At 45.2% G+C, this 25,764-nt stretch overlaps 2 protein-coding genes across 3 annotated transcripts; one reads left to right on the top strand and one right to left on the bottom strand.

Annotated features, from left to right (window-relative positions):
* Positions 1-995: 995 nt before the first annotated feature.
* ybx1 (Y box binding protein 1) lies at positions 996-8,281 on the top strand. Of its 2 annotated transcripts, none has more exons than XM_080015395.1 (8): positions 996-1,253; positions 3,293-3,356; positions 3,686-3,719; positions 3,797-3,886; positions 6,344-6,625; positions 7,042-7,127; positions 7,351-7,636; positions 7,936-8,281. In XM_080015395.1, the coding sequence occupies exons 1-7, from the start codon at positions 1,139-1,141 to the stop codon at positions 7,589-7,591; spliced, it is 912 nt and encodes a 303-aa protein (XP_079871521.1). In that variant the 5' UTR covers positions 996-1,138; the 3' UTR covers positions 7,592-7,636; positions 7,936-8,281. The 2 variants fall into 2 exon arrangements, with proteins under 2 accessions (XP_079871521.1, XP_079871520.1); XM_080015394.1 differs by having other exon boundaries at positions 6,344-6,688.
* On the bottom strand, positions 8,277-24,764 carry arhgef16 (Rho guanine nucleotide exchange factor (GEF) 16). Its single transcript, XM_080015393.1, has 14 exons — positions 24,185-24,764; positions 23,314-23,365; positions 21,436-21,599; positions 20,851-20,907; positions 19,590-19,750; positions 18,094-18,246; positions 17,112-17,241; positions 16,486-16,560; positions 16,164-16,256; positions 11,894-12,045; positions 10,301-10,489; positions 9,403-9,473; positions 8,873-8,974; positions 8,277-8,609 (listed from the first exon to the last, which is right to left on the bottom strand). The coding sequence occupies exons 1-14, from the start codon at positions 24,761-24,763 to the stop codon at positions 8,470-8,472; spliced, it is 2,118 nt and encodes a 705-aa protein (XP_079871519.1). The 5' UTR covers position 24,764; the 3' UTR covers positions 8,277-8,469.
* Positions 24,765-25,764: the final 1,000 nt, after the last annotated feature.

The raw sequence follows: 25,764 nt of genomic DNA, 5'->3' as shown, positions 1-25,764 counted from the left end.
GCGAGTTTCCACACATCAAGCAGCGCTCATAAACAGTGCCAGTGACATTAACATGACAATAAGTGTGTGTGTGCGTAGTGAGGGGTGGGCTTGGGGAGGGGGTCGTCTCACTCAGTCTGGGCCAGTCTGCTCCATGTTACTAGAACTGGAGTCTGAGAATTCACAGACTCAGTCGGGCCATGAGTAAACTCATCTTATCAGCTATTCAAACCACAGGGAAATAGATTGTGTTTATAACCCTTGCTCGCCGCAACAGTCAAGTATCAATGACCAAACAGAACATTTTGTACCATGTACAATGATATAAAAAGGGGGGGGGGTGTTTCGCTTTTTCTTTATTTCTCTGCTTTTGTTTTTTTGCATTTCCAATATAGGGAGATATGGCTGCAGCATAGGGAATAAGTGATAAATCAGCGTCATTGGTGATAAACACCGTAATTTACAGCTCCCCCAAAATAACGAAATGAAAGGTGCTGCGATTTATATATATATATATATATATATATATATATATATATATATATGAAGCCTCATGTTCTGAAGTTCAAGAAGTTGAGACAAATACACTTTAGAGATTACTAAGATGTCTGCTGCTATTTAATACAGATAGCTGATCTCTCTGTGTTGTTAGTGTGTCATTTCTCATCACGGATAGTACGGTGAGATTCGGTTCAATGGAACCGATCAAAGGAAATGGTGTTTAATTCATGGCGTGCTCAAATCATGCAGCTCCGCATTGATATGTCCCAGAAAGAAAGAGCGTCGCGGTACTTCTGTCTAGCCCGTTCACACCGCTGTGGGCGGTGACGACATAACTGCCTTTCGCACAGCCAATGAGATTCCCCCAATCCATCACTCAAGACGACTGACACCTCGCCCGACCAGTGACGCGACCGCCACCTATTGTGACGGGGAAAAGAGCCAATCGGGCCGGCGACGAGGCGGGGCCAAGTCCCGGGATATCCCCCAGGTCAGTTTCTTATTCTGCCCAGTTCGATCGGCAACGGGAGCGGAGAGAGGACAGCAGAGAGCCCGAAGGCAGCAGCCCCCACCACCGCCGGCCCAGGTCACCATCTAGCACCGGGAAAACACACTAGAGAGCCACCGCCGGCATAAAGCCATTTACCAACCAGCAACCATGAGCAGCGAGGCCGAGACGCAACAGCCGCAACAGCCACCGCAGCCCGCTGCCGACGCGGAGAGCCCGTCCAGCCCGGCGGCCGCAGCTTCCGCGGGGGATAAGAAGGTCATCGGTAAGACCCACTGTGGAAGCTCCGGAGAACGGCCGGGCGAGGCGGCCCGGTGTCCGTACTGCCCCCCCGGTCCTTTTTCGGCGATGCTAACTACATTAGCTCCCTTCCGTCGGCTATCCCGGTTGACCAGGCGTTGTATATGTGGCGGTGCTAGTTAACGTTAGCAGGGTTGGATCTCTTAACGAACATCCACTGCGATCCAGTTAATCACGGTCGGTAGATAAACTGCAAAAAAATGGAAATATGCAGTAGAACGATGCACATTCACTCAAAAATAAGAATATGGCAACATGCGTTCAACGTAAAACCTATACAAAATGCGGTACCTGAAAACATTAAAATACCGTTTTACAGAAACTGCAATACCATCACACCGTGGTAATGCGCAAGTATATACATATGTAAAATAACATCTGTATGGACCAGTGATTCGTATGAACGCGTTCTCCCAAACCCCCCAAAATACAGACATTTAATTAATTACTATAATAAAACACGTCTGAATGTTAAAAAAAAAAAAAAAAATCCAACTTATTTTGACCGTTGAGAAACCGGTTCCAACGGTTTCGGATCAATATCGGCCCGGCCGCGAAACGGGATATTCCGGGATATTTGTGTCGGAAATAAAAGATGAAGCAGAGAATTTAATTGAACGGAATTCAAACAAATCCGACCCAGCGGTGTAACTGGGTGGGGAATCCAAACACAATTCACACGTTCCCCGGCGTCTCTCCAGTGTGGCGATAGCCGGAGTCTGTTCCTCGGCCTCCCACAGCCCCAGCTCCAGCTCCGTACTGCCCGCTGCCTCTCCGCCTGGTCGCGGTTATCGATCGTTCGGCAATGTCGTTCGGTTAATCCGGACTAGTTGACGCCGCAAATCCGCAAAATGCCTCCCCCCCACCCGTGTCAGATCCCCTCGGTAAGATCGGCAAACACTAGCCGGGGCTGCCGTGTCCCTTTGTCTCGCTGACAGCCATGTTCCAGGGGGGAAATCTGAGAAAACACCCAAACCAGGCTGTGCGTTCCCGGTTCTGGTTTAAAAAAAATCGGCCGCCGACACAACCGGATTTGGGGGACTCCGCCTGGCCCACTGTGTGTGTGTGTGTGTGTGTGCTTTTGGTCGAATAACCGCCGGCTAACGCAGCTAGTTCGGCGCCAGTTAGCTTAGCAAAGGCTTCCAAAATGTCCGCCTGGATATTCACGGATTTCCTTTCACGGTTGGTCAACACTGTCACACTAACAACAGCACCACGCATTTGCGTCGGCTGCTATTTCTGTGTCATTTGGGCGAAGGCCGGGGCGATATGCGTCGATATCGGACGTATTCCCCAGAGTATGCCCCCACTGGCTACCATCCAACCACATGGTAGGACCCTGTTAGCTTCTTTGCTATGCTAACACATGCAGGGTGCGCCTCCACCACGTGGAAACACGCCGCCAGAGTGCTTTAAAAGCCGGGCTTCGGCTGCTTGTTGTCACCCGCGGTGCTGTTTTGGTGTTTGTGCCCCGGCCGGCGAACAGGGTGGAAGCGTCCCCGCTAGCGGGCGAGCCGGGAGTGTGGAGTGACTGCAGCAAAAAAAAAAAAAAAGTGACATGATTTTATGCGATCGTGGCCAAACCAGTTAATTGTGGCGAGAGAATTCGGCCTGAATGTTTCCTAGGATCCGCACTCGCCTGTCTAAATAATTGTGACTGTGACGATTAAATGATTCTGCGTGTGAGAATCCCATTCACAACTGTTGAGCAAGTGACTCGTTCACTGAGAATGTTCAACTCGCCTGACTCGTCAAGGACTCGCTGAGCCTTTCCCCAAAACAAGCGCTTTCCCCGGGACCCGGACGGTGTCACCACTGCCCGGATCCCCGCCCTCACACCCGGTGCAGCTGGCACCCAACACTCCCGGGCTCCTATAAAAAGCCTGACAGTTGGCAGATATATTTAACTTCAACATCATCTCATGCAGCCAGGAGTTTTGTCTGGTAAGCGCCAGGCTGCTGTGGGATTCCGCCGTTTAAACTTGTGTTGTTTTGTCTTCACAGCAACAAAAGTCTTGGGTACAGTCAAATGGTTTAACGTCAGGAACGGATACGGTTTTATCAACAGGTTAGTTTAGTGGGTTTGTTTCCTCTCTCTCTCTCTCTCTCTCTCTCTCTGTGTGTGTGTGTGTGTGTGTGTGTGTGTGTGTGTGTGTGTGTGTGTGTGTGTGTGTGTGTGTGTGTGTGTGTGTGTGTGTGTGTGTGTGTGTGTGTGTGTGTGTGTGTGTGTGTGTGTGTGTGTGTGTGTGTGTGATAATAGGATTGGACACACAAAGCTGACAGACCATTTGTCCATAGGCTGCTTTGTCTATAGGTGTTAAACGCTGGACTGAATTCACCCATACACTTGCTGCTTCAGCCCTGATTGAAACATAATTATTCTGTTATTTATTTTAGGAATGATACGAAAGAGGACGTTTTCGTGCACCAGGTAAATGGGGTTTTCTGATTTAAAAAATAAAGTGTTTCAATTCCGACGTGAGTTCTAATTTCTAATATCTGTTCCAGACGGCCATCAAAAAGAACAACCCAAGGAAATACCTCCGCAGCGTTGGGGATGGAGAAACTGTGGAGTTTGATGTGGTTGAAGGGGAAAAGGTAACAGAGCCAATCACTGCAGAGTCTGTATGTTGCATGTCAAACATGACCTCCGGCGATTGGCTCACCGTACTGACTTATATTGGTTGCCAAGTTTTTCATAATACTAGTCAAATAGGCGTATTTTACCTATTATGTAAGAAAGAGGGAGTTCTCAGTATCAATGGGGAAAATAGTATTGATGTTTAAAGGTGCAGTGTGGAATTTACATAACAGACTTTGCAGAAATGAATATAATATTAGTAAGTACCGTATGTTTCAATTTGTGTATAATCCCATGTAAATTATAATCGTTGTGGCGTTACCTTAGAATCAGATGTCTTTATTAAAGGTATTTATATACCTCACCCAAATGATTTTTTTACATAAATACATTTTGAAAGTGTTCGAATTGTTGGAGCATTTATTAATAAACTACAATTAAGTATTTGGGCAGTGTCTGTGACTACAGCGAGGAAATCCTCTTTCACTGTTCAACATCTTGAAATAGCAGTCAGGTGTCCAACCTGACTGCTGTTTTAAGATGCCACTAAATTCTATGCACTGCATCTTTAAGTTCATTAGGAGAATTTTAAATACTAGCTAGCTGAATAAACAAACTTGTCAATTAAATTTTTAATGAATTACTTTACTAATACAATAACTATTGTAAATCTGCTGACACTGAAAAATTAATGTTGTCCATGACTAGTTGACTGCTGCCTACAGCGCTGACTAGTTGGTGGAACCCTTAGTGTGCGGTCTAGTTTCCTCGGTTTCAACCACTTTTCAAATGTTTGAAACACATTTCAAAAATGTGGTGTACCTCTATATGTTTAGAGTTTGCACGATGCAAATTTTTCCAGCATGGCAACCGCCTTTTTAAGAGTTGATGTTGGGCCCCGTACCCGTTTCACCTCATATAGTGAAAATGCTGAGATCAAAAAAATGGTGAGTTACAAAAAAAATGAATCACTTGGGGAAGTTTCACATCTTGACAAGTCAGTAGCACATAGGGCTGTGATGATAACTGTGATACCGCCACCACATGGTGTCACTGTGCGGTTCATCTCATTACAGTCATCACAGCAAAATTAAGGATGTGGTGGTACTATCCTAAATGTCACAATAGCTCTCTCGGGGCGAACCCATTCCGGGGCGCCCTGCCCTTCGCAAAGAAAAGAGAACTTTTACCAGGTCTCCCGCCGGCTTCTCCCGGGTCCTTTGCGTCACCGCACTGGACGCCTCGCATTCAAGGAATGATCAAATGAATGAGTGAGGGAGTTTGACACGTTTCCATAAACATACCGATCGCTACTGAACAATGTGGGCACACTTCAACTCTTATCCAAGCGTCTTTGTCCGTTATTGTATTTCACTGAGAAACCGTAAACTGAAAGTGTTCCAAAATGGAAACAGTTCTAAAACTCAACATTTGCATTGGCTGTGACGTTGGCAGGGCGAGCTCAGCTCATCGTGCTGTGTGGGGAGCTCAAAGTGCCAGGCGGAGACAGACTGCCAGTCGGCCACTTAACTCCCCTCACTCACTTGTTTGTGTGGGAACTCTGATTTGAAGTATGTTCCGCATGCGGAGCAAGCCTATTTAAACGCCTGTACTATAATATTTTGTTTTATGATAAATAGAAGAACGAAAAAATAAGGTTACTAACCGGTTACCATTATTCTAATAAATGTTTGTTCCAAAACATAAAAAAATACAAAGCTTCTTATTTCAAATATACAATTACAGGTACACGTCATTTAACAACCTACCTGTTTAACGACCGTTTGTACTTAAGGCCAGCTCTCTGACCAGTCTGTATTGTACGCTGAGGACACCAGATACTGAGGCGTGTGCGGCGTCTCAGCATCTAGCATCTCATGGCGCATCACCCTTTATATACTATTTACAGTATATATACTGTATACATGTCATCTCATCACCATAATCAGTCTGTCAGTATTCACTACACTAGCGTTGGCATTCGCCACGCCCCCCTTACGGTGAAATAACACGGGTCCTCGCTTATCAACCAATTCACTTAAGGACCTGGTCCTAGGAACGGAACTCGGTCGTTAAGTGAGGAGTACCTGTATACGGAGTGAACTATTCAGGTGCATTACTTTATTATTTATATATATATATAATTTTTTTTATTTTTTTTTAAGAGAAACTTTGTGCATGCCCCGTTCCATTTGCTCCAAATAAAACAACTCAAAGCACCCTTTCACCGCGCATCGGGTCGCAGGGGAAAGCCGTGGACGGTCGCACATCAATGTTTGATTCCCCTTAATTCCGCAAAGAATCAGCAATTCCAGATGATGCTTGCTGGAAAGAATAAAATTCAGCTTTTCTTAAACTATCTTTTACAGGTGAATGACTGACTGATTTTGTGATACTATTCTAACCATGGACTGAGGATAGGTGTCTGATGCTCCCATCTAAAAAAAACAAATAAACCATACCCCCACCCACAGGGAGCAGAGGCGGCCAATGTCACCGGCCCTGGCGGCGTTCCAGTTCAGGGGAGCAAGTATGCGGCTGACAGGAACCGCTACAGGCGCTACCCCCGCAGGAGGGGTCCCCCACGCAGTGGAGAATACCCAGACAACTACCAGAGCGACGGCGAGGGAGAGCCAGGCAGCGGAGGCCGTGAGAAGAGCAGCCGCGAGGGCGCAGAGAGCGCCCCGGAAGGGGAGATGCAGCCGCAGCAACGCAGGCCTTCCTACCCAGGCAGACGGCGTTACCCGCCATACTTTGTACGTAGACGCTACGGCCGCCGGCCCCCGTACACCAACGCACCACGGGGAGAGATGACTGAGGTACGCCGTCACAGGGCTACTATCCTGCAGCAGGCACCCAGGGGCCCCGCATCACTGTGGGACCCCTGTTCCAGTGATGTCATACACAACTCTCAATCCTCTCCTTTCCACCTGTGCTTGGAACAGTCGAACTTGGTGTATCGGGGGTCGTTGCCGATATACTACAAAAGGACTATTTCAAAGGACCATGTACAGCTCTGCGAGCCGAAAATCTGGACAATTTGATCAAATTGTTGAATTGAATTGGATGCCATGGGGGGAAAAAAGTCCAACCTTTGGAGCCGGTAGTATAATCGGAAGCCTGAATAAGGATCTGCCGTGCCGATCCCTTTGACTAATATGTTTGCTTTCAGGGTGGCGAAGGCGACGAGAACCAAGGAGGTCCAGATCAGGGCAACAAACCAATGAGGCAGAACTACTACAGAGGCTTCAGACCGAGGTTTGTTTGATCACAGCGTGAGACCAAATTTTTAATTATTGTTGTCTTAACCTTGGATACTAATCCAGGCTAAAGATGTGGCTACTTAACCGTGAAAGGCAAATGTGTTTTTATGAGCGGTGTTTATCATGACCTGTTGTCCATGTTCAGTTTTACAGTGGCACTATGGAAAGTAGTTGAACCTGAAGTAATTCTGTCTGCCCCACTGTCTGGTCCCTGCCAGAGGTCCCCCACGCCCCAGACCGGTGCGGGACGGAGAGGAGGACAAGGAGAACCAGGGCGGCGAGGGCGGCCCAAACCAGGAGCCACGCCAGCGGCGCTACCGCCGCAACTTCAACTACCGCCGCAGACGGCCACAGTCCGGCGGAAAACCTGGCCAGGATGGCAAGGAGGCCAAGACAGGAGGCGAACCATCCGCAGAGAAAACGTCCGCTCCCGAGGCCCAGCAGGGCGGGGCTGAGTAGGAACATCCCGCCCACCGGCACCTACCATCTTTTACCATCGTCCGGGTGAGCAATGTCAATGTAATTTATATCAGCTCTGACAATCATTTACAGAGGATCTTAACATTATTTTCTATGGGAACTTAACACATTATTAGATTTTTCTAGGTGGTGTCATACGACTATCAGTCACTTAATGTTCTGTAGGAATAAGTTGAGTTCAAGATTGAAAAAAACAAAACAAATGACGCATTCCATGATCTGTACTTATATTTGCTTAAAAATCCAAACAGTTTAGCTGTGTTTTTGGAGAATAAGATGACCTTATTTGCATAAGTAACTTATTTTTCCCCTCTTTCCCGCAGTTTGTCAGCAAGAAGAAACATCAAAGATCTGAGCAATAAGAAACAGATTTGACTTGACGATCGTCACAAGCTTGCACCATGCGTTTGACCAGATTAACACCGATTGCCTGCAGAATCTATGCAGACCTGTTGTTTTTTTCCATTATTTTTACGTGACAGCTACAAAAAGTTTGGGGGAAACTGCAGATGTTTTTCTAAATCGGTCCTAAGTTTTTACACCAAAAGGTTTTTAAAGACAAATAAAATTGTAATTTGATATCTGGTCAGTTTGACATTTTTAAATAACTTTTTATGTATTTAAACATTTTAACAAAATGCAAGCTCAAATAAAAGTCAAACGGTAAAAGTTGTATTTTCTTTATTTTGCTGAGATAACACTGGCATCTGAAACCAACACTACTGGAATAAAAAAAAATTGTATTGTGCCCATCACACCTTTTAAGATTAACAACAATTGAGTAACTTCTACACAAGAGCATGAAGCACAGAAAACTAAGCTTTTCTTATATACACAAACATTGAAAGGTTAAACGTTTAAACATTAGTTTCTTTGCGTAAACGCTTCATGCGCTGCACATTTCTCTCCATGGCGCTGGCGTTGGTGATCTCTGTGGCGCAGCTCGCAGGAAACCAGCCTCTCTCTCCATCTCTCATGCGTTCACCGTGGATCCAATCTAAAGAGGGGGTGGAAAGGAAGGAGTATAATTTTAAAAGTGGAAAATTGACCACTGGTCCTCATTTGGTCTCAGGATCCACATAACCCTCACTTCACTAGAAATTGAACCAGTTTTGGAGCAGGACCCATCAGCCAAACAGGAATGTGAACCCTTCTTTAACAGATGCAGTTCAATCCTTTAAGGGTCTCCTCTTTGTGCCACATCAGGAGGTTAAAAGCTTCAAACTTCTACAGAACAGCATTTACACTCGAGTCACTCACCATCCTCTTTCTGCAGAACAATCACCACCTCAGCCTGTTGCAGGCCGAGCTCGTCAGGTTGTTTGGGCATGTAGGCTTTAGTGGCCTCATACTGCGGAAGACCTAAAAAGAAGTATTAGGAAAAAAGCAACAATGCTTCATCTTAATTGAAAAGAGTGAGCGTTCTAATTCTTCAGTTCTGTTTTGATGATTACTAGTCATGGATTTAGAACGTTATCTAAATTGCAGTATCACAGGCGTTCACATCAAAATAGGCAAACATGTAACAGAACGCGTGGAAATATACAATACAACCTAACCCTTAACTACACAAAATGATCACATACAATAACATGATAAACATTTAATACAAGGCCAATACTGTACAACATACTTACAGTCCAACTCTTACCAAAAAATTCAGATCCTGCCAAAATCCTATCACATGCTTAATTTAGTGGTACTGGTACTTAACATAAAAGTCACATCAGATCAACAACAAACAATGTTCAGCATGAATTTAACTGATTATTTGCTCCTTAGTGGCTCACCGTCTTTCGGTGTGACGACGCCGGTCTGCTTGTGCTCTCTGAGCGCACTGACCCATTGTGCTCTGTTCACCCTGTGCAATATAACACCATGAAAAGCTATAGGATGTGACCTCAAGCCCAAATTATAACAATTTAACACAAATCTGCTGAAGAATACAGATGGATTTATTTTCAGGATAATCGTGATAAGGAATTGCACACTCTACGATAGTTAAATTATATATATATATATATATATATATATATATATATATATATATATATATATATATATATATCGTTTACACACACACACACACACACACACACACACACACACACACACACATACACACAATACCAGATATTGCGAGATTTTAATATTTAAAATCCCATGTTGTAGAATAGATCAGGTTCAACACGATATTACACAAAATGTTCTAGATTTCAAAAACTAGGTCAAATTCTCACCAACCATCAATCAAGAAGTTGCCAAATAGTATGTCACAAGATGACTTTTTTTTCCCCGAAACTGCCCTATAGTAGGTAAATTGTTGAGAATCTCCCAGTGGATGAGAACATTTGGAAGGTTTTCTGTCAGGAGGTGGAGCTGCAGTTCCAAAGCATTGGGTTCGGTTTAGGAATTTGCATGCATATCATCAATAATGGGTTTCTCTAAGAGCTCCTCTAAGACATGTGGGATTTGTTAAACAATGGTACAATAAGATCTTAGCACAGCTGACTTTTAAGACTGGAGAGAAAAGGGTTAAAAATAACAATGTCTTGCATCACTGCATGCCTTGGCTATACAGACTCAAAGTAATTTTATGTCGTGGCCAATTTAAATTAACCATGTGCACAAGCAACACATTCACATGTAAATATGAGATAAAAACAGTTTACTAAGCCGCTGCAGTACCTGGACTCTGCCACCAGGGTGATCTGCTCCACCTTCCCCTCGCTGTTCCTGCTCATCAGCAGTCTGAAGGAGGGATGCTGGCTGGAGCCCCCCCTGCCGGGCGGAGACGTCCGGCCCTCCGGGTCCTCCGCCACCTCCACCTCCACATTCTCCAGCATGGCGTAGTCCATCACCACAAAGCTCTCCTCGCTGAAAACACAAAAAAACAAAAAACATTGTATTTGACCTCTTTGGATGTGTCTAACATACCAGACCACCAGGCCTTGACTAGTGCTAAAAAGTAGGAACACATACAAGAGATGGGATTGATTTTTTGGATTAGATACCGCTGCAAATGCAAGATCAGAAGAGGATTTTTAGATGCATATTGCATTTTTTTCCCCCCACTCATTCAAAGTTGTGAAACTTAACGAGAAAATTATGAAAAATGTGATCCCTACTTACTAACTGGTGGGACTGGAACAGTCTTATCAACCAATATATTGTGTATATTATACTGTCGAGTATATCTTAAATAGTGGTATAGTAAATATTGCCTTTGTCCCAGTCAACCAAATTGGGGTGGATGTGCACACCAGTAACCTCTAATCTTGAATGTTACCACAGACATGCATGGCCAAATTAACAGTAAAACACAAAATGCATATTTTTCAAGTCGTTAGAAAAGGCATTGGTCTTCTGCTTTTAACTGCTTTACGGGACATTTCCTAAGTTTTGAGGTTGAAGAATCCCAGGCATGTTCCATCCTCTCTCCTTCACCCTCTCCTTTCTTCCTCCTTTCTCATATTCCCTCACGACAACCACCCCACAGCTCTCCACCAGCGTGGGAATTTACCATCAAGTTTTGGTTGTCACTGGAAAGTCTTTCTATTCAGGTGACAAGGATGTTCCTTAAAAAAAAACAAAAACCTATTCAAACAACATGAGTGACAGGTGAGGACTAACCTGTAACTATCAGGAAGAGTGACTGAAATCTGCGACTGCTACTGTACTCCTGTCCTATAGAAAAGTATTTTTTGTGCATTAAATGTGAATAAATTATATTTATTTTTAGTCTCAAAATGTGACAAATCTTTGCTTTCATTTTCTTCTGCCTGGGTCTGATCGTGACAATATTTGACCTTTGTGGTACAGATGTCAATAAGCTAAAGCACAACTAAAAAGTCCTCCCATGAAGTGGTAGTCTCAGAGAAATAAAAAAAAATTGTTGATGGTTTAGAAGAATAATTGCTGGGCACTCAGCTGGGAAACATACATGTAGATGCACATCAGTGTTTCTTTAAAGATATATTTTGACATCATTATGGTCATGCTTTACAGTTTTTGCTTTTCAAAATCAGACCGCTAAGAATTCCACATTGTAGCGGCAGCATCATCATACAGGACTGACACAGTGGGTAACACTTTAATATGTAATATGACTAAGCTTTATAAAACAATTCAAATGTACTTAAAATACAATCATTATAACATCAGCAATGAGAGGGAGGCCCAGCCTCCTTGGATGACTAAACTGCTAAAAACCTTGTTGCCACTTGATGAAGGAGCCCAAAAGATGGTATTTGTCAAAAAGTCTGATTCTTTTCCCTTTACCTCTTCTTCTTGGTGACGATCAGCACGTCGTTGAACAGGAACAGGTAGTAGCTCCTGTGGCTGAACGCTCTCCAGATGCTCATCTCTTCGGTGCAAACCGCCAGTTCGCCACGTTTCCTGAGCCACCGTGACACCGACACCAGAGGGAACGGCTGCGAGGACCCGCAAGACACATGATGCAAACAGTACATTTATATCAAAGACAGTTCTATATAAAAGGTGTGTACAGGTACTCCTCACTTAACGACCTACCTGTGTAACGACCGTTCTGCCTTACAACCAGCTCTCTGACCAGTCAGTATTGTGTGCGGCGTACAATACCGCGGCGTGCGTGCTGCGTGTGCGGCATCTCAGCGTCAAGCATCTCATCGCGCATCACCCTTTATATACTACACACTATATACTATATACACTTTATATACTATATACACGATAGTATATAAATCCCTCATGGTCAATAAACCATGGATCACTAAGGACATTAAGGCCATCCTGAACGAAAAGAAGAGGGCATTCAGAGATGGCAACCGTCATGAGGTGAGGAGAGTGCAGGCGGTACTCAAACTTACAATCAAGGAGGCAAAAGACAGTTATAGGAGAAAGCTGGAGGAAAAACTCCAGCAAAACAACATGAGGGATATGTGGAGTGGCATGAGAACCATCACTGGGTTCCAGAAGACTGGTGGCATGGGGTTGGAGAGCCGTGCGGACCGGGCCAATGAACTGAACCTATTTTTCAATAGGTTTGATACTGCGGCCCATCCCCCACAAGTCTCTGCTGCTGGCTGCCACTCTATCACCCCCTACTCCTCCTCCTTACAGACCCCTTGTCTGCTCCTCACCGCCTCAATTCACACCCACCTACTCCACTCCTAACCCCTGCTCTACATCATGTCCTCCACAACCTGAGGACCCCACCCCTCCCCCAACTGTCACCTCTACAGTGTCCTTCACGCCTGACCCGGTGAGAAGACAGCTGACGAGACTCCACTCCGGCAAAGCTGCAGGCCCCGACGGTGTATTTCCCAGGGTGCTTAAAGCCTGTGTCCCCCAGCTGTGTGGAGTACTCAGTCAAGTCTTCAGCCTGAGCCTGCACCTCCAGAGGGTCCCTGTGCTGTGGAAGGCGTCCTGCCTCGTTCCTGTGCCGAAGACGCCGCGTCCCAGCGGCCCTCAGGACTACAGACCGGTGGCTCTGACGTCCCACATCATGAAGACCTTCGAGAGGCTCGTCCTGGAGCAGCTGAGGCCTGTGCTCAGGCTTTTCACTGATCCACTGCAGTTCACCTACCAGCCCCGCCTGGGAGTTGAGGACAGCATCATCTACCTGCTGAACAGAGTCTACACTCATCTGGACAAGCCGGCGAGCACAGTGAGAGTCATGTTCTTTGATTTCTCCAGTGCTTTCAACACCATCCGTCCGGCTCTACTGGGTGAGAAGATGGCTGCGATGCAGGTGGAGGCCCCCATCGTGTCCTGGATTGTTGATTACCTGACGGGCAGACCACAGTATGTACGCCTACAGAACTGTGTGTCGGACAGGGTAGTCAGCAACACTGGGGCCACACAGGGGACTGTCCTCTCTCCCTTCCTCTTCACCCTCTTCACCTCAGACTTCAACTATTGTACTGAGTCCTGCCACCTTCAGAAGTTTTCTGATGACTCAGCAATAGTTGGTTGTATTAAAAAGGGTGATGAGAGTGAATACAGGACTGTTGTGGGCAACCTTGTCACCTGGAGTGAGCTGAACCATCTGCAGTTCAATGTGACTAAGACAAAGGAGCTCAGAGTGGATCTGAGGAGGGCAAAAACATCCGTGACCCCTGTTTCCATCCAGGGGGTCCCTGTGGACACTGTGGGGGAGTACAAGTACCTGGGGGTGTACTTCAATAACAAGTTGGACTGGACCAGAAACACAGAGGCAGTCTAAAAAAAGGGCCAAAGCCGACTCTATTTCCTACGCAGGCTGAGGTCCTTTAACATCTGCCGGACGATGCTGAGGATGTTCTATGAGTCTGTTGTGGCCAGTACGATCTTCTTCGCTGTCACATGCTGGGGCAGTGGGCTGAGGGTCACAGACAACAACAGACTAAACAAACTTATCAGGAGGGCCGGTGATGTCATAGGAGAGGAGCTGGACACCCTGACGACTGTGGCAGAGAGGAGGATGCTGTCCAGGCTTCAGTCCATCTTGGACAATGTCTCACACCCTCTCTACGACACACTGGCCCAGCAGAGGAGCACCTTCAGCAGAAGACTCCTCTTACCCAGACGCACCACAGAGCACCACAGGAAATCATTCCTGCCTGTGGTCATCAATCTCTACAACGCCTCCCTCAGAGAGTCAGACACCCCCTCTCTGTAATCTGACCTCAAAACACGGACTTCCACTTCTGCACTTTCTTTTTCTTGCACATTTTTAACTGTACATTTTACTCTTTACCATGTGTATATAGATATGTTTATATATTTATTTATATATAAATATGTTTCTTTATAATTATTATATGTTGTATGTAAATATGTTGTATGTAGATTGGAGCTGTAACAAAAGTAATTTCCCACTGGCATTATTAAAGTATTTCTGATTCTGATCCGCAGTCTGTCAGTAATCACTACACTAGCGTTCTCAATGGCCACGTCCCCTTACCATTAAATAACACGGGTCCTCGCTCAACGACCAATTCACTTAATGACCTGGTGCTAGGAACGGAACTCGGTTGTTAAGTGAGGAGTACCTGGATACAGATTTACTGTGCACTGTGTGTTCTTACACCTTTCTATCATTGCCAGCATTACATAACTTTTATAGCAATTTGTGCTCCAGGAGCTCTTCTGTGGGATCGGAGCAGACGGGCTACACTTCGCTCCCCACACACATCAATGAGCCTTGGGTGCCCATGACCCTGTCACTGGTTCTTCACAATTTGCTCAGTCACTCAGATCCTTAGACTTGCCCATTTTTCATGCTTCTAACACATCAACTTCAAACTGACTGTTCTGGCTGATCTGGTTTGCGCTTCGCCTATCTCCACCAGTGCCAAAACTCATGCTCAGTACATACACCACACGAAAGTCCTAGGGCTTGCGGATGGGTAGGGTGCGAGCTATGTGGGTGGGGATGTGGCGGGCAGCTGCCATCTTGCCTGTCACGCTCCTGCCTCAGCGTGCTTCTCGTCTGCCCCGAATTTTTAATCCCATGCTTGGAACACATACACTCACAAATCGATCCAACTCCAAACAAGACCAGGGTCTGCGGGGCAGGAGGGGTGCAAGTGATTCAGGTTTCACTTGCTTGGAGGACTCCCACCCACACCCCCTGCAATTTTAACTGCAATTGCCAACAGCACACATTGAGCACTGGGGTGTTCCAGGGTGGGAGGTCGTTGGTGGGTCGGTTTGGGGGCATGATTGGCCGGGGGGCGGCCGGGTAGGCCCCCTGCCGGCTGGGCTGGAGTCCTAGCGGTGCTGCGGCGAGTGCCGCCTGGTTCCTTTGGGGCCCCTGGGGGGCTGCTTGCTGTTGTGGGTGTGGGTTGGGGTGCGGAGGGCGGCTTTCGGCCTTTGCTCCCCTGCCCGAGTGGTGGAGGACCCATATATCTGGCGGCCTGCTGGAGCCGGCAGGGAGTGGGGGGGGGCTAACATCCGGGTGCCTTGTGAGGAGCACACTCTGCTTCGTGGATGGGTGCTCGGTTGGGGTGTATGATCGGCTGCGGTGGTGGGCATGGGGGTCCCTGCGGCTCGCCTGTGGGGCGGGCGGTTCGTCGGTCTGTCGGTGTTGAGCCAGGCTCCAGGCGTGCGGTCGGTGGTTTTAATGTTTTGGCTGATCGGTGCATACTTCAGTTTTGGGGGAAATTAGACTCGGACTTGGACTTGTTGTCCATCTTACCCAGACTCAGTCAAGAAGGTCAGTATCAAGACGCATAACTTCAATGACTCAGCTTCCTAGACGCTGGAAGGTGCGTGTCTCTAATTCCAGAGGAGCCAGGCTAGTGGATTCTCTTTGCAGCCTTGCATTGAGCCCACACATTCACTATTTCGGTACTGGACCCAAAAGGTTGAAAGCTGAGTAAGACAGAAAACCCCCCCCCACAAATTTCACCCAAAAACTGCAGTATCCCTTTAAATGAGATGAGTCAATCATGTTCAGCATGCTTGGATGGAATCAAGTTGAAAACATGCAGGATAAACCCATTGGCCAAGAATATTCAAAGGTTAAATAGCTGCGGTCGTCATGGGGGGGTAATGTGTGCAGCAGCATATCACTGATCCTTACCTTGATCTTCCCAAAATCCATCTGCTTCTGAATGGTGTACATCTGCTCCGTCCTCTCCATTCGCCTTGCACCGTCGTTGCAGCTCGCGACCAACTGTTGAGATTAGAATTACACACCAGTCTAAACACCTGTTCAATCAAATTGTAAAAAGTAGAACTCAAGTTTGACATAGTCCAGCAAAAATATCCTAACCTTTTTTTTTTTTTTTTACTTCTAAAGACAAACTGCCTTGTATTGTAGCGTAGACCTTACATCCTTAGTCAAAACAAAAAATGTAGAAAGTTTGAGTACAGATGAATTGAATTTGTGGTAGTATTCTTACCTTGCTGATTCCATGAAGGGCCCAAACAGCAGCAAAGTACTCAGCTGTCTTGTCTGGAGTCCTTTGGCAGATGGTCTGTGAGGGAGAAAATATCAACCAATATCTCAGAACACTGATTTTTATGAGGGTATATTATGTCTTTAAATATATAGATATGTTCTAAAACCTAAAAGGAAAATACCTTATTGTATTTATTTATTTATGATTATATTTTTTTCCCCCAAATTGTATTATCCCCCCCCCCTTTATTTATTTTGTTCATATTTATTATGATATATTGATTGTAAAAAAATACAGCTCAGCCTCAAACCTACTTGAATGAGCATTTTGTTCTACGAAAAGTCTAGCCAACAGAAGTCTGCCCTCTAGTGGCGGACTGGGGAACTATTCTTATTCTTCCCCAGTCAAACTGGGTCAAACTTCAAAATAAACTGCCAATAAATTCTCTCCTGATGTTTTTCCTTCAGTGTATATGATGGCATTTGATGATGTTTAAAAGAGGATTGTTTGGAAGGGAGCGACCATGGAAACCTCACTGCATCTCTGCTCTGTAGTCTGGCTTTGTTTTCCACGTGGCGCACAAATCAACATATTTTGGCTTTGAAAAACGCTTCAGGAATACTGACGTCCATGAGCAGCGGTAGCCGGGTGACTCTCTGCATGGGGAGAATGAGGAAGGAAATCATGGGTAGGCCGCCGCACTCACTGCTGCACTCAATCTGCTTAAGAGTCTCCTTAAAGGCAGTGTTACTGGTCCTAACGGAGATAGAGACAGACAAGCACATGGCTCAAGAAGAGACACACAAACGGAGACACGTTTATTGTGGAAATCCATCAGAACGTCCCAGTTGGGTGGATTTCACTAAAAGTTTCAGAATTCCATTCAAAACTGCAACGTTCTCTCCCCCACAAAACATGGGTTTTCCCTCATCTTCGCTCAAAGACAAGTCACTTTATTTCCCGTTTGCCTTTTTCTGATCAATAACTTTTTTAAATGTATTTCTTTATTATTATTATTATTTTTTTTTTTTTTAAATCGAGGTGGTGGGGACATTTCTCCATCCATTTCAACCACAACTAGCTACACTACTTTATCAAATTCACCTCACTTCTTGGCGGGAAAGGCGGGCCCCGCCATCAAGAAACCAACAATGGAAACAGCATATAGAAGAGCACATGCATAACACAAACATCAGCTACGGGAGACGGGATTTGAACGACCCGGGGAACTATGTTGAATCAAATTACAGAAACTATGCTCACAATACATAAAATATATGTATACAAAATTGAGACCCATTAACACACACCCAGTGTACACGTAAATTCTGACTTCCAATCGTTGCGGTGGCCGACTAAAATGAAAAAGATGCAACGAACTGAAGCGTGGTGTGGAGCAGCAGAACCACCAGGGTGTGAAATCGCCCTGAGATATGAGCTGGATTTTGCCGACATGTTTTAGGATATTAGAACAACCTGCTCGGCTGCAGGTGGCTGATATATTTGGTGGGATCTCACAGCATTTCATCGTTCTCTGGCACAGATAATCAACACGAGACATCCTGGTCCGTTGCACTCCGAGGCTCCGTGCAGGGCTCGCACACTCACAGCAGCTTCTGCAGAGTCCTCTGCTGGAACGTCTCGTTGGAGCAGTACACGATGTACGGGTCAAAGTGGTTGGACGCGTGGTTTTTCACTATGTCGCTGATGTCCCGTATCACCGGGTTGTCATGGTGACGCTGCTCAAGGTCCTCAAAAAACCTGACGAGAAAGAGAGAGAGAGAGAGAGAGACTGTAGTGGGATGGAGTGGACACAGTTTGTTATGCTACTCCCACAGAGGAAGCAACACGGTCAGCTCCACATGGGCTGAGGGGAAAACGACTTTTTAAAAACGGTTGTAGGAGAGTGTTTGCACACAAGTCTTTATCAGGTATAGTGAAGAATGTGTTACAGATGTAAGAATATATATTATATAAAAATAAGACAAAGGAAATAAAATTATCTAATATGATATAAAAGAATGCACAATAACCCCCCCCCCAAAAAAATAGAATATTTTGATAGCATAGCTCAAATTTGGATATGCAAAAGCTGTTGTTTTGTCCCTAACGCTAAAGCTTTCAAAAGCCGGCAGCCATTATTTTCAATTATTTGTTTACTGTGTAGAATACACCAAATACCTACGAGCCCCACCCTTTCAACCCTCTGAAGGGGCCTTTACTTTGTCCCTCCCCCCTCCCATCTATAGAAACTGGGAGAAACAGGACACCTGAACCACGGCCGAAACAGGAAGACATGACTCCCCCGGTAACGACAGACAAAGCAAAGTCAAATCAGAATCTCCTTTGACACAATCACCCCTTTCTAGTTTCACTGATCCAGCTTTACATGTCAACAGTGCACTGACACGCCTCAGAGTGCTCAAGACCACAGGCCCTGCTTTACTTCTAGAACAGATACACTTCCAGAAACTGCTACTGCTCGGGTGCGTTATCTCCAAGCCAGGGAGTGACATTAAGAGGCTGAACTCTGCGGCCGGCGGCAGAACAGGTTTGGTTGGCGGGTTTTAACATGTTTAGGGAGCCATCAGATCTACAGCAATGCAAAAGGTGAGGAATGCACCCACCCCCCCGGCCCCGCCCCCCGCCCCCGCTCCCAGGAGAATATGGTAATAAATCACAATAGCGACAACACACAGGAAAATAAGTTTCAAGCACAGGGAACAACAGGCACAAGCCCTCTGCAAAAACTACAAAAAAATACATGTAATTTAAATAGGGCTGGGTATTAGCAGAATCAAACATCAGTATATTTTTAGATGAATACCTCAATATCGATAATTTGATATTGAATACATTGTGGATGACTTGGCTTTCATAAGATATTTACACACAAGAAATATTTGAGAAACAATCTTTACTAATGTGGATATTATAACCAATCGGGTGGAGGTGTTGATTTGAACAGAACAGTCTATTAAGTTCAGAAAACGGCATTACTTTACTGTAATGGAGCTTTAAACACAAGCTCCACAGTGTCATAGGATATCGATAAAAGGCCATAAGCATGTTGTAGTTTTCATGTGTTTCCTCTGCGTCTGTACCGTTTGCTGATTCCGTGAATGACAGCGATGTTGGAGAAGAGGTGGTGGTGCTCTGTGACCGTCATGGTCTTCTTCAGCGCCGCGCTGTTCTTGAAGTGCCGCACCAGGATTCCCAAGCTGTGCAGGTAGGAGTACTCCGACGTGATGATCTCGAAGATGGCCTGGCGTGCGGGGACAAGCCAAAGGACCCAAAGATGTTTTGACTTATTGAAGTGTGGACACAGTTAGAGCTCAAATCAAATAAAATCCCACCCATGGCAGAGGCATTGGTCCAACTGTAATGTAGAACATTTATTAAAATATGGTACATTAATAGTTCTATAAACCCCATCTTTCAGGGATGTTCTCATGCAAAAGACAAAATGACCACTGTTGGCGATAGTTACGAGTGACCTGGGGCGCACAAACACAAATTTTGTCTTGTAAAAGGTATGTTATGCATGGATTTTATGCTATGCAATTATTACAGTTTAATGAAAATATATGGAAAATATAGACAGAAACTGAGGTTTTTCAGGGTATAATTTTATGCTGAGTAGCAGGATGGGCCCTGCCAACACTTCCCACGTCTCTATTCCCTGCACGGCCTCCATCTGAAGTGGCACTGAACGGTGCGGAGGCACAAATCATACCAGATCTTATCGCACTGGCTGCAAACCCTTAAAATGAGATTCTGGAACTGTGTTTATTTCAGTACTTATTCATTTCAGCTCCTGTTTCACCAGGCTAACAATCATTACCTGTGACAAAAACACAACCAATCTCGGATGTCCATGTAATAAAAAAGGACTTCAGACCAAACAGTGAATAGCAGCCAATAAGCCAATGTGAGTCACTGCCAGACTTATAACCTAGCAGAGAGCGCCACAGAGCTGTTGATCGAACGTCCTCCAACATTCATTATATTGCAGCGAGCTTAGAAGGAACGACAGCATTTCGCAATCGTTCTTAACAGATGCCAGCCGGTCCCAAACCGTCACCAGAATTCCTTCACGTCAAACTGGGTGCAGCTGTACAACAGCTCAGGATTCATGGGTTTCCTGAATGTTGGATGTTTATCAGTTTTGATAGTCAACATTTAATATTACCTGGGGCATATTGTTCCAGTTTGTACCAAAAGGTTAAGTAAAGATCAGCGCGGTAGAGTACTGGCGCAGGGTGCAGTTCTGTCTTGACGAGAGCACACAAGGGTGGACCTTGGATATTGACACAGGAGCTGCCGTCAGACTGAGACATGAAACTAGCGCCGTGCTCCTCCTACCTCCTGCCTCTTTCTCTCCTCAGCGGAAATGACGTCCAGAATGCCCATGTCTTTCACCTGGGGAAAAAAAGATTGGTCTATTTTAGTGTAACATATAACAATAATCAATTATAACACAACATAACATGTGCTGGCAGGGTTATATATATATATATATATATATATATGCTAAAGTTTTGGTGTTTTACAATTTATGGCAAAAGATGAGCCCTCGACATCAGTGGTTCTCAACGTGGGGTCCAGGGAACTCCCAGGGGTCCTTTCAGAGGTTCCAGGGGGTCCCCAGCAAAATGATTGATAGTTAAACGTTCCTGTTATTTCAAGATGTTAGCACCACTAGATAATGTACAAAAATGACTATTGTAGACATGAAATGATATGACAACAAAAGTCTTCTGAGATTAGGCTCCCAGAGATGAAATCTTTTGAAGGGTCTGAGGACTACAAATGTGAAGGTGGGTGAATTTCATCTCTGGTTCATATCCCTCCAGAAACCCTTTGGGAGATTTTGATTCCTCTTTTTTCCTAGTTACACTACACCTAGTTTCACTTCCTAGTCACACTGAACCCCATGGAGGTCTCTACCTGCGGCAGCTGGCTCCAGATCAGCTGTGGTGGCCTGTAGCTCTTCACCACGATGCCTTGGTCTTCCACCGGAGGCACCACCACCACAAAGTCGTCCAGGAGTTCGTCCTGGTTGGTGGAGTGCAGCCCTCGCTCGCAGATCTCCTGGTAGAGCCGCGGAGTTGCTATGGATCGCACGTCAACAAGTATCACTAAAGTGGCCGCCTGGCGACCATCGCACCATTAACATTATACTTTCTGGAAAATGCATGAAATAAAAATGTTTCTCTTATATTAGGCCACGAGTCCGTCCAAGTCAGAGTTTCAGAACTTGATGTCAATATTTTAAGAATCATGTCAGATGGGAAACTGGGGCTTTGTGTGTCAGGAGGTCAAATTGAGGTTTTCGGCCCAAATGACTGAGTTACATTTCGGATGATATGTCCCATTTTTGTGGCTTGTTGATATGTTTTTTAAGAGGGTTGGCTCTTTCATTCTTGTTGAAGGACACCTGGTTGTTGATTAACATCAGAACTGTCAATCTTTCTACGGTTCTACACCTTGATAGTTACTTTGAACAACAGCAGAGCCTAAACGTCTACAATAAACACCCAAATCTTTAAAAGGCTGTAGACCAACAAAGGTATAGGTCTGCTTTCTCCCTACATCTGAGCTGCTCGACTCCGACATACCCGTCTTCTAAACCCTTCAAAATAAAACCACAGGATGTCCAAACTCAGGACCAAGAGGTTTGACCGTCCGCACGCCGAGAGCATTCAAAGTGAAGGATTTCCTCTGCAGCCGTCCTCCCTTCCTCAAGGCTTAATTTACTTCAGATGGAGAAGAAAGAACTCGCATATCAACCCTCACTCATCCTGTTTGGTCCAAAATCGAAGATGTAATAGAATTACAAACAGAGAGAGAAGTTTCATCCTCAGAAACCTTAGAGAGCAGATGTGCACAAAACCTTTTCACGAGTCCTGAACTCCATCCAATCCATTACTTTACCGAACAGTGTAGACTATTGCCACGGGCCACAAAACACGATGACTAACACATTATGATGCACAATAAGGAAGCTTACATGCTTCCTTATTTATGAAAGCTGTAAATAAATGCATATTTGATATGGCTCTTTGTGTCAGATTTTGGTATAGGAGCTAGTCTACCATCCCACTGTGTCCTGGTAGCAGTATTGGTATCCGAGCATCCCAAGCATAAAAGGTAAAAAACAAAAACAGCCTTGGTAGGTCTATTCCAGATATTTGGATCTTTAAAGGGTAGGCCTTTGAGAAGGAGCGTTTTTCAAACTTTTGCCCGAGTGGAATACATATAAGCACAGTGAGAAGCTGCAGCGGAGGGGTATGTTTACCTTATAGTAAAGCATTTGGCAAGGTTGTGCTATGAACAGTAACAAATCACTTCAAGTCCTGGAATGAAAAATAGTGAAGATCGTTCAAGGCTGAATGAACAAAGTCATACAATGTGTGCGTCCAAACCCTTTTAAGAATTTGCGCTTCTACTGCCTCTCCAGATATTTGCTCCTCCGGTGTGAGATTTTTCCAGTTATGTCACTGGACTCATAAATTGGATAATGTGCACATGTTTGAGAGTGGAATTGCCTCCTCACAAATGTGCGTTTCCTTTTGTTCAGTTTGTTTCAGAGTAGACAACCATGCAAACCCCCAGAATGCACTAGACATGTAAGAAATGTGATGTGGCTCTGGGCTCTAAACAAAACTTGTGAATGGTCGTGATTGAGTGATGTTGGAGCGTATTGGGCGTCATGTTACAACACTTCTTCTTTCCTATTACTCATTTCCTTCAGTAAAGAACAGTGACGGACAGGGAGCGGGAGCAGCAGCTTGGAGCTTTGGGTCGTATCCAGAGTGTACGTACCGTCCTTGAAGGATCCTCGGTGCTTCTGGTTCCTCTTTCTGCCAAGGGTTCGCTAGACAAAAGACAACAGCACTGGATGCATCACAATGGGCCTCAATATCCCAATATAAGGCATCTACTTCCCTCTTTGCTCCACTAGTCTCTAGCTGTACAGGAGTAAAGCATTTCTCCCCCAAAGGTCTGAAAAGCTGTTTGAAGGCACGTTCTAACTGTGGGTAATTGCCTGCAACTTAAACTCTTCAGCTAATTCCGATCACTAGAGTAGACTTTCTCCAACTGGGGTCTGAGGACCCTCTGGGGGTCAAATGCGCATATTCATGTCGACCAAAATGTTAGGGCAGACAATTTTCAAAGTTTGCCGTTTGTTTTGTTTTTAAATCAGCTTGGTGGTTGTCAAATTATGTCTCTCTTTCGAGTGGCAGGCTCATCTTGAAGGTACAGCTCCTAATTTACCAAACATTTTTTGTTCTTCCTTATTTAAAACAAACTGAGAGCATTTTACTGTAAAAAGGGCACTACTGGCTTAGGTCATTTTCACCCATAAAGACATGGACGAGACCTACACCACATGGGTTACTCACAGAGTTTGGTCTTAATTTTAAAATTCCAGAAATAACCTGTTGACAGATTGTCTTGGTTCAAGATCAAGACAGGTTGCTGCATTCCTTCCTAAAAACCAAACCAAGTTATATTCTGTATAAATCACCAGCTTAGCCTCATATGACAGTCACTACAAGTGAACACACAGTATCTATATACTGTCACACACACACACACACACACACACACACACGCGCACACACACACACACACACACACACACACGCGCACGCACACACGCACGTCCCTCCCCGCCACTTTCAGTCCATACCTTGCGTCTGGGGCGTCTGGCCTTACCCGGACTGGCGGCACGCTCCTCTGTGACTGGTTTCAGTGTGGCACTGGTGCCTTGGTCCTTGGCCATGGCCATGGCTTCTATGTCCAGGCTGGTCACAGCCGCTCGATACGACTTGTTCCTGCGGTTGCTCCTCAGAGAGAAGCCGCCGCCGTCGCTGTCGTAGTCCTCCCAGGAGAGGTCAGAGCACTGGGCCGAGTGGCGGCTCCTCAGTCCTGCGTTGGAGCTCTCCTGTTCCACGGGGAAGGTCACCACGGTGGTGTGATAGCGGTTCTTGGGCCGGCTCGCAGCTGCGAGGCTCTTGGGGATGAGCTGCTGGGTGCCCAGCTTGCGGGCCGCAAGGCTTTGGGTGCTCAGAACGACACTCTGAGGGGACGACGTCCAATCCTCTGAAGCCTGTCTGTCCACTGGCGTAGCTGGCGTGGAGGTAGGGGAGCTCTGTGGTTGGCTGCAGGTAGTGTCAGTTAAATTGATTTGGAGGTCTGAGGAAAAGCGCTGCTCCAGAAGGAGAGGGTCCTGGTCACCCACGGAGCCGTCTGACTGTCGCTCTGCCATGACCCCAGTGTGCATGTGCCCACTCTACTAATTAGGTCTTAGGTCTTCAGCATCTGTCAGGAGAGGACCATTGTCAACCCTCAATAAATTCACAACAATTTAATTTAAATGTAACTTCCGCTTTATTATAGCTGCTATTAATCTATTACTGTACGCCACTTGTATTCATAATTCCACAATACTGTAACTGGTACTTACTGTAGACTAACTGCCACTGTCACTAGTTAACATAGTGCCACTAGTCAGCTTAGTCCGACTACATGTGAACTTTGCCATTGTAACGCCTGAATTGTAAGTGTTATTACAATAAATGTATTGGGGGAAAAAACTGTCCATGAATATGTTCTATAACTGTCACTCAAAGAATTAAAATCTAAATTAAAATAGCATTGCCAGGAAAAAAAATACGTTGTCAATACAAATACAGAGTATAATACTCATATTATACTGAATTATTATACTACTACATACATTTGCATTTATACTACATATATAATATTATTATTACTATATCCATGGAGGGTTTGGTCTATAATAAAAGTATAGATGTGCCATCGGCAGCAAAGTGGATATCCTCATTACCAGTCTCTGTAATAACAGCAGTGGAGTCACGTCAGTGGGAGCAAACATACGAGTTTGGAAACCTCGAAAACTAAACACGGGAGAGATCAAAACCCACCGAAGGCAGAAGGAAACATCAGGATCAGTCAGTGCGTGTTCTCCATATTTCCCTGCAATGATCCCATGACCAACTAAATCCCTCCTACGCTCAGCGAGGAACCTGCTGCTACTCAGTTCACAAGATAGAAAACCAACTGCATTTTGAATATATGACTATGTTCCAATGCAATGTATTATTATTGTTATTATTTTTATTACTAAAGCAGGACAGTATCAGCAGGTACATGGCAGCTGTAACAGTGACAGACAACTTAAACACACTTTGACATACGCCCCAATGTGTTTATTATTATTATTATTATTTACTATTATTTGAGCGA

This window comes from Zeus faber, assembly GCF_960531495.2.
Source record: "Zeus faber genome assembly, chromosome: 15".
NCBI lineage: Eukaryota > Metazoa > Chordata > Actinopteri > Zeiformes > Zeidae > Zeus > Zeus faber.
The sequence above is the reverse complement of the archived record's forward strand: the minus strand, read 5'-3'. Positions and strand labels throughout refer to the sequence as shown.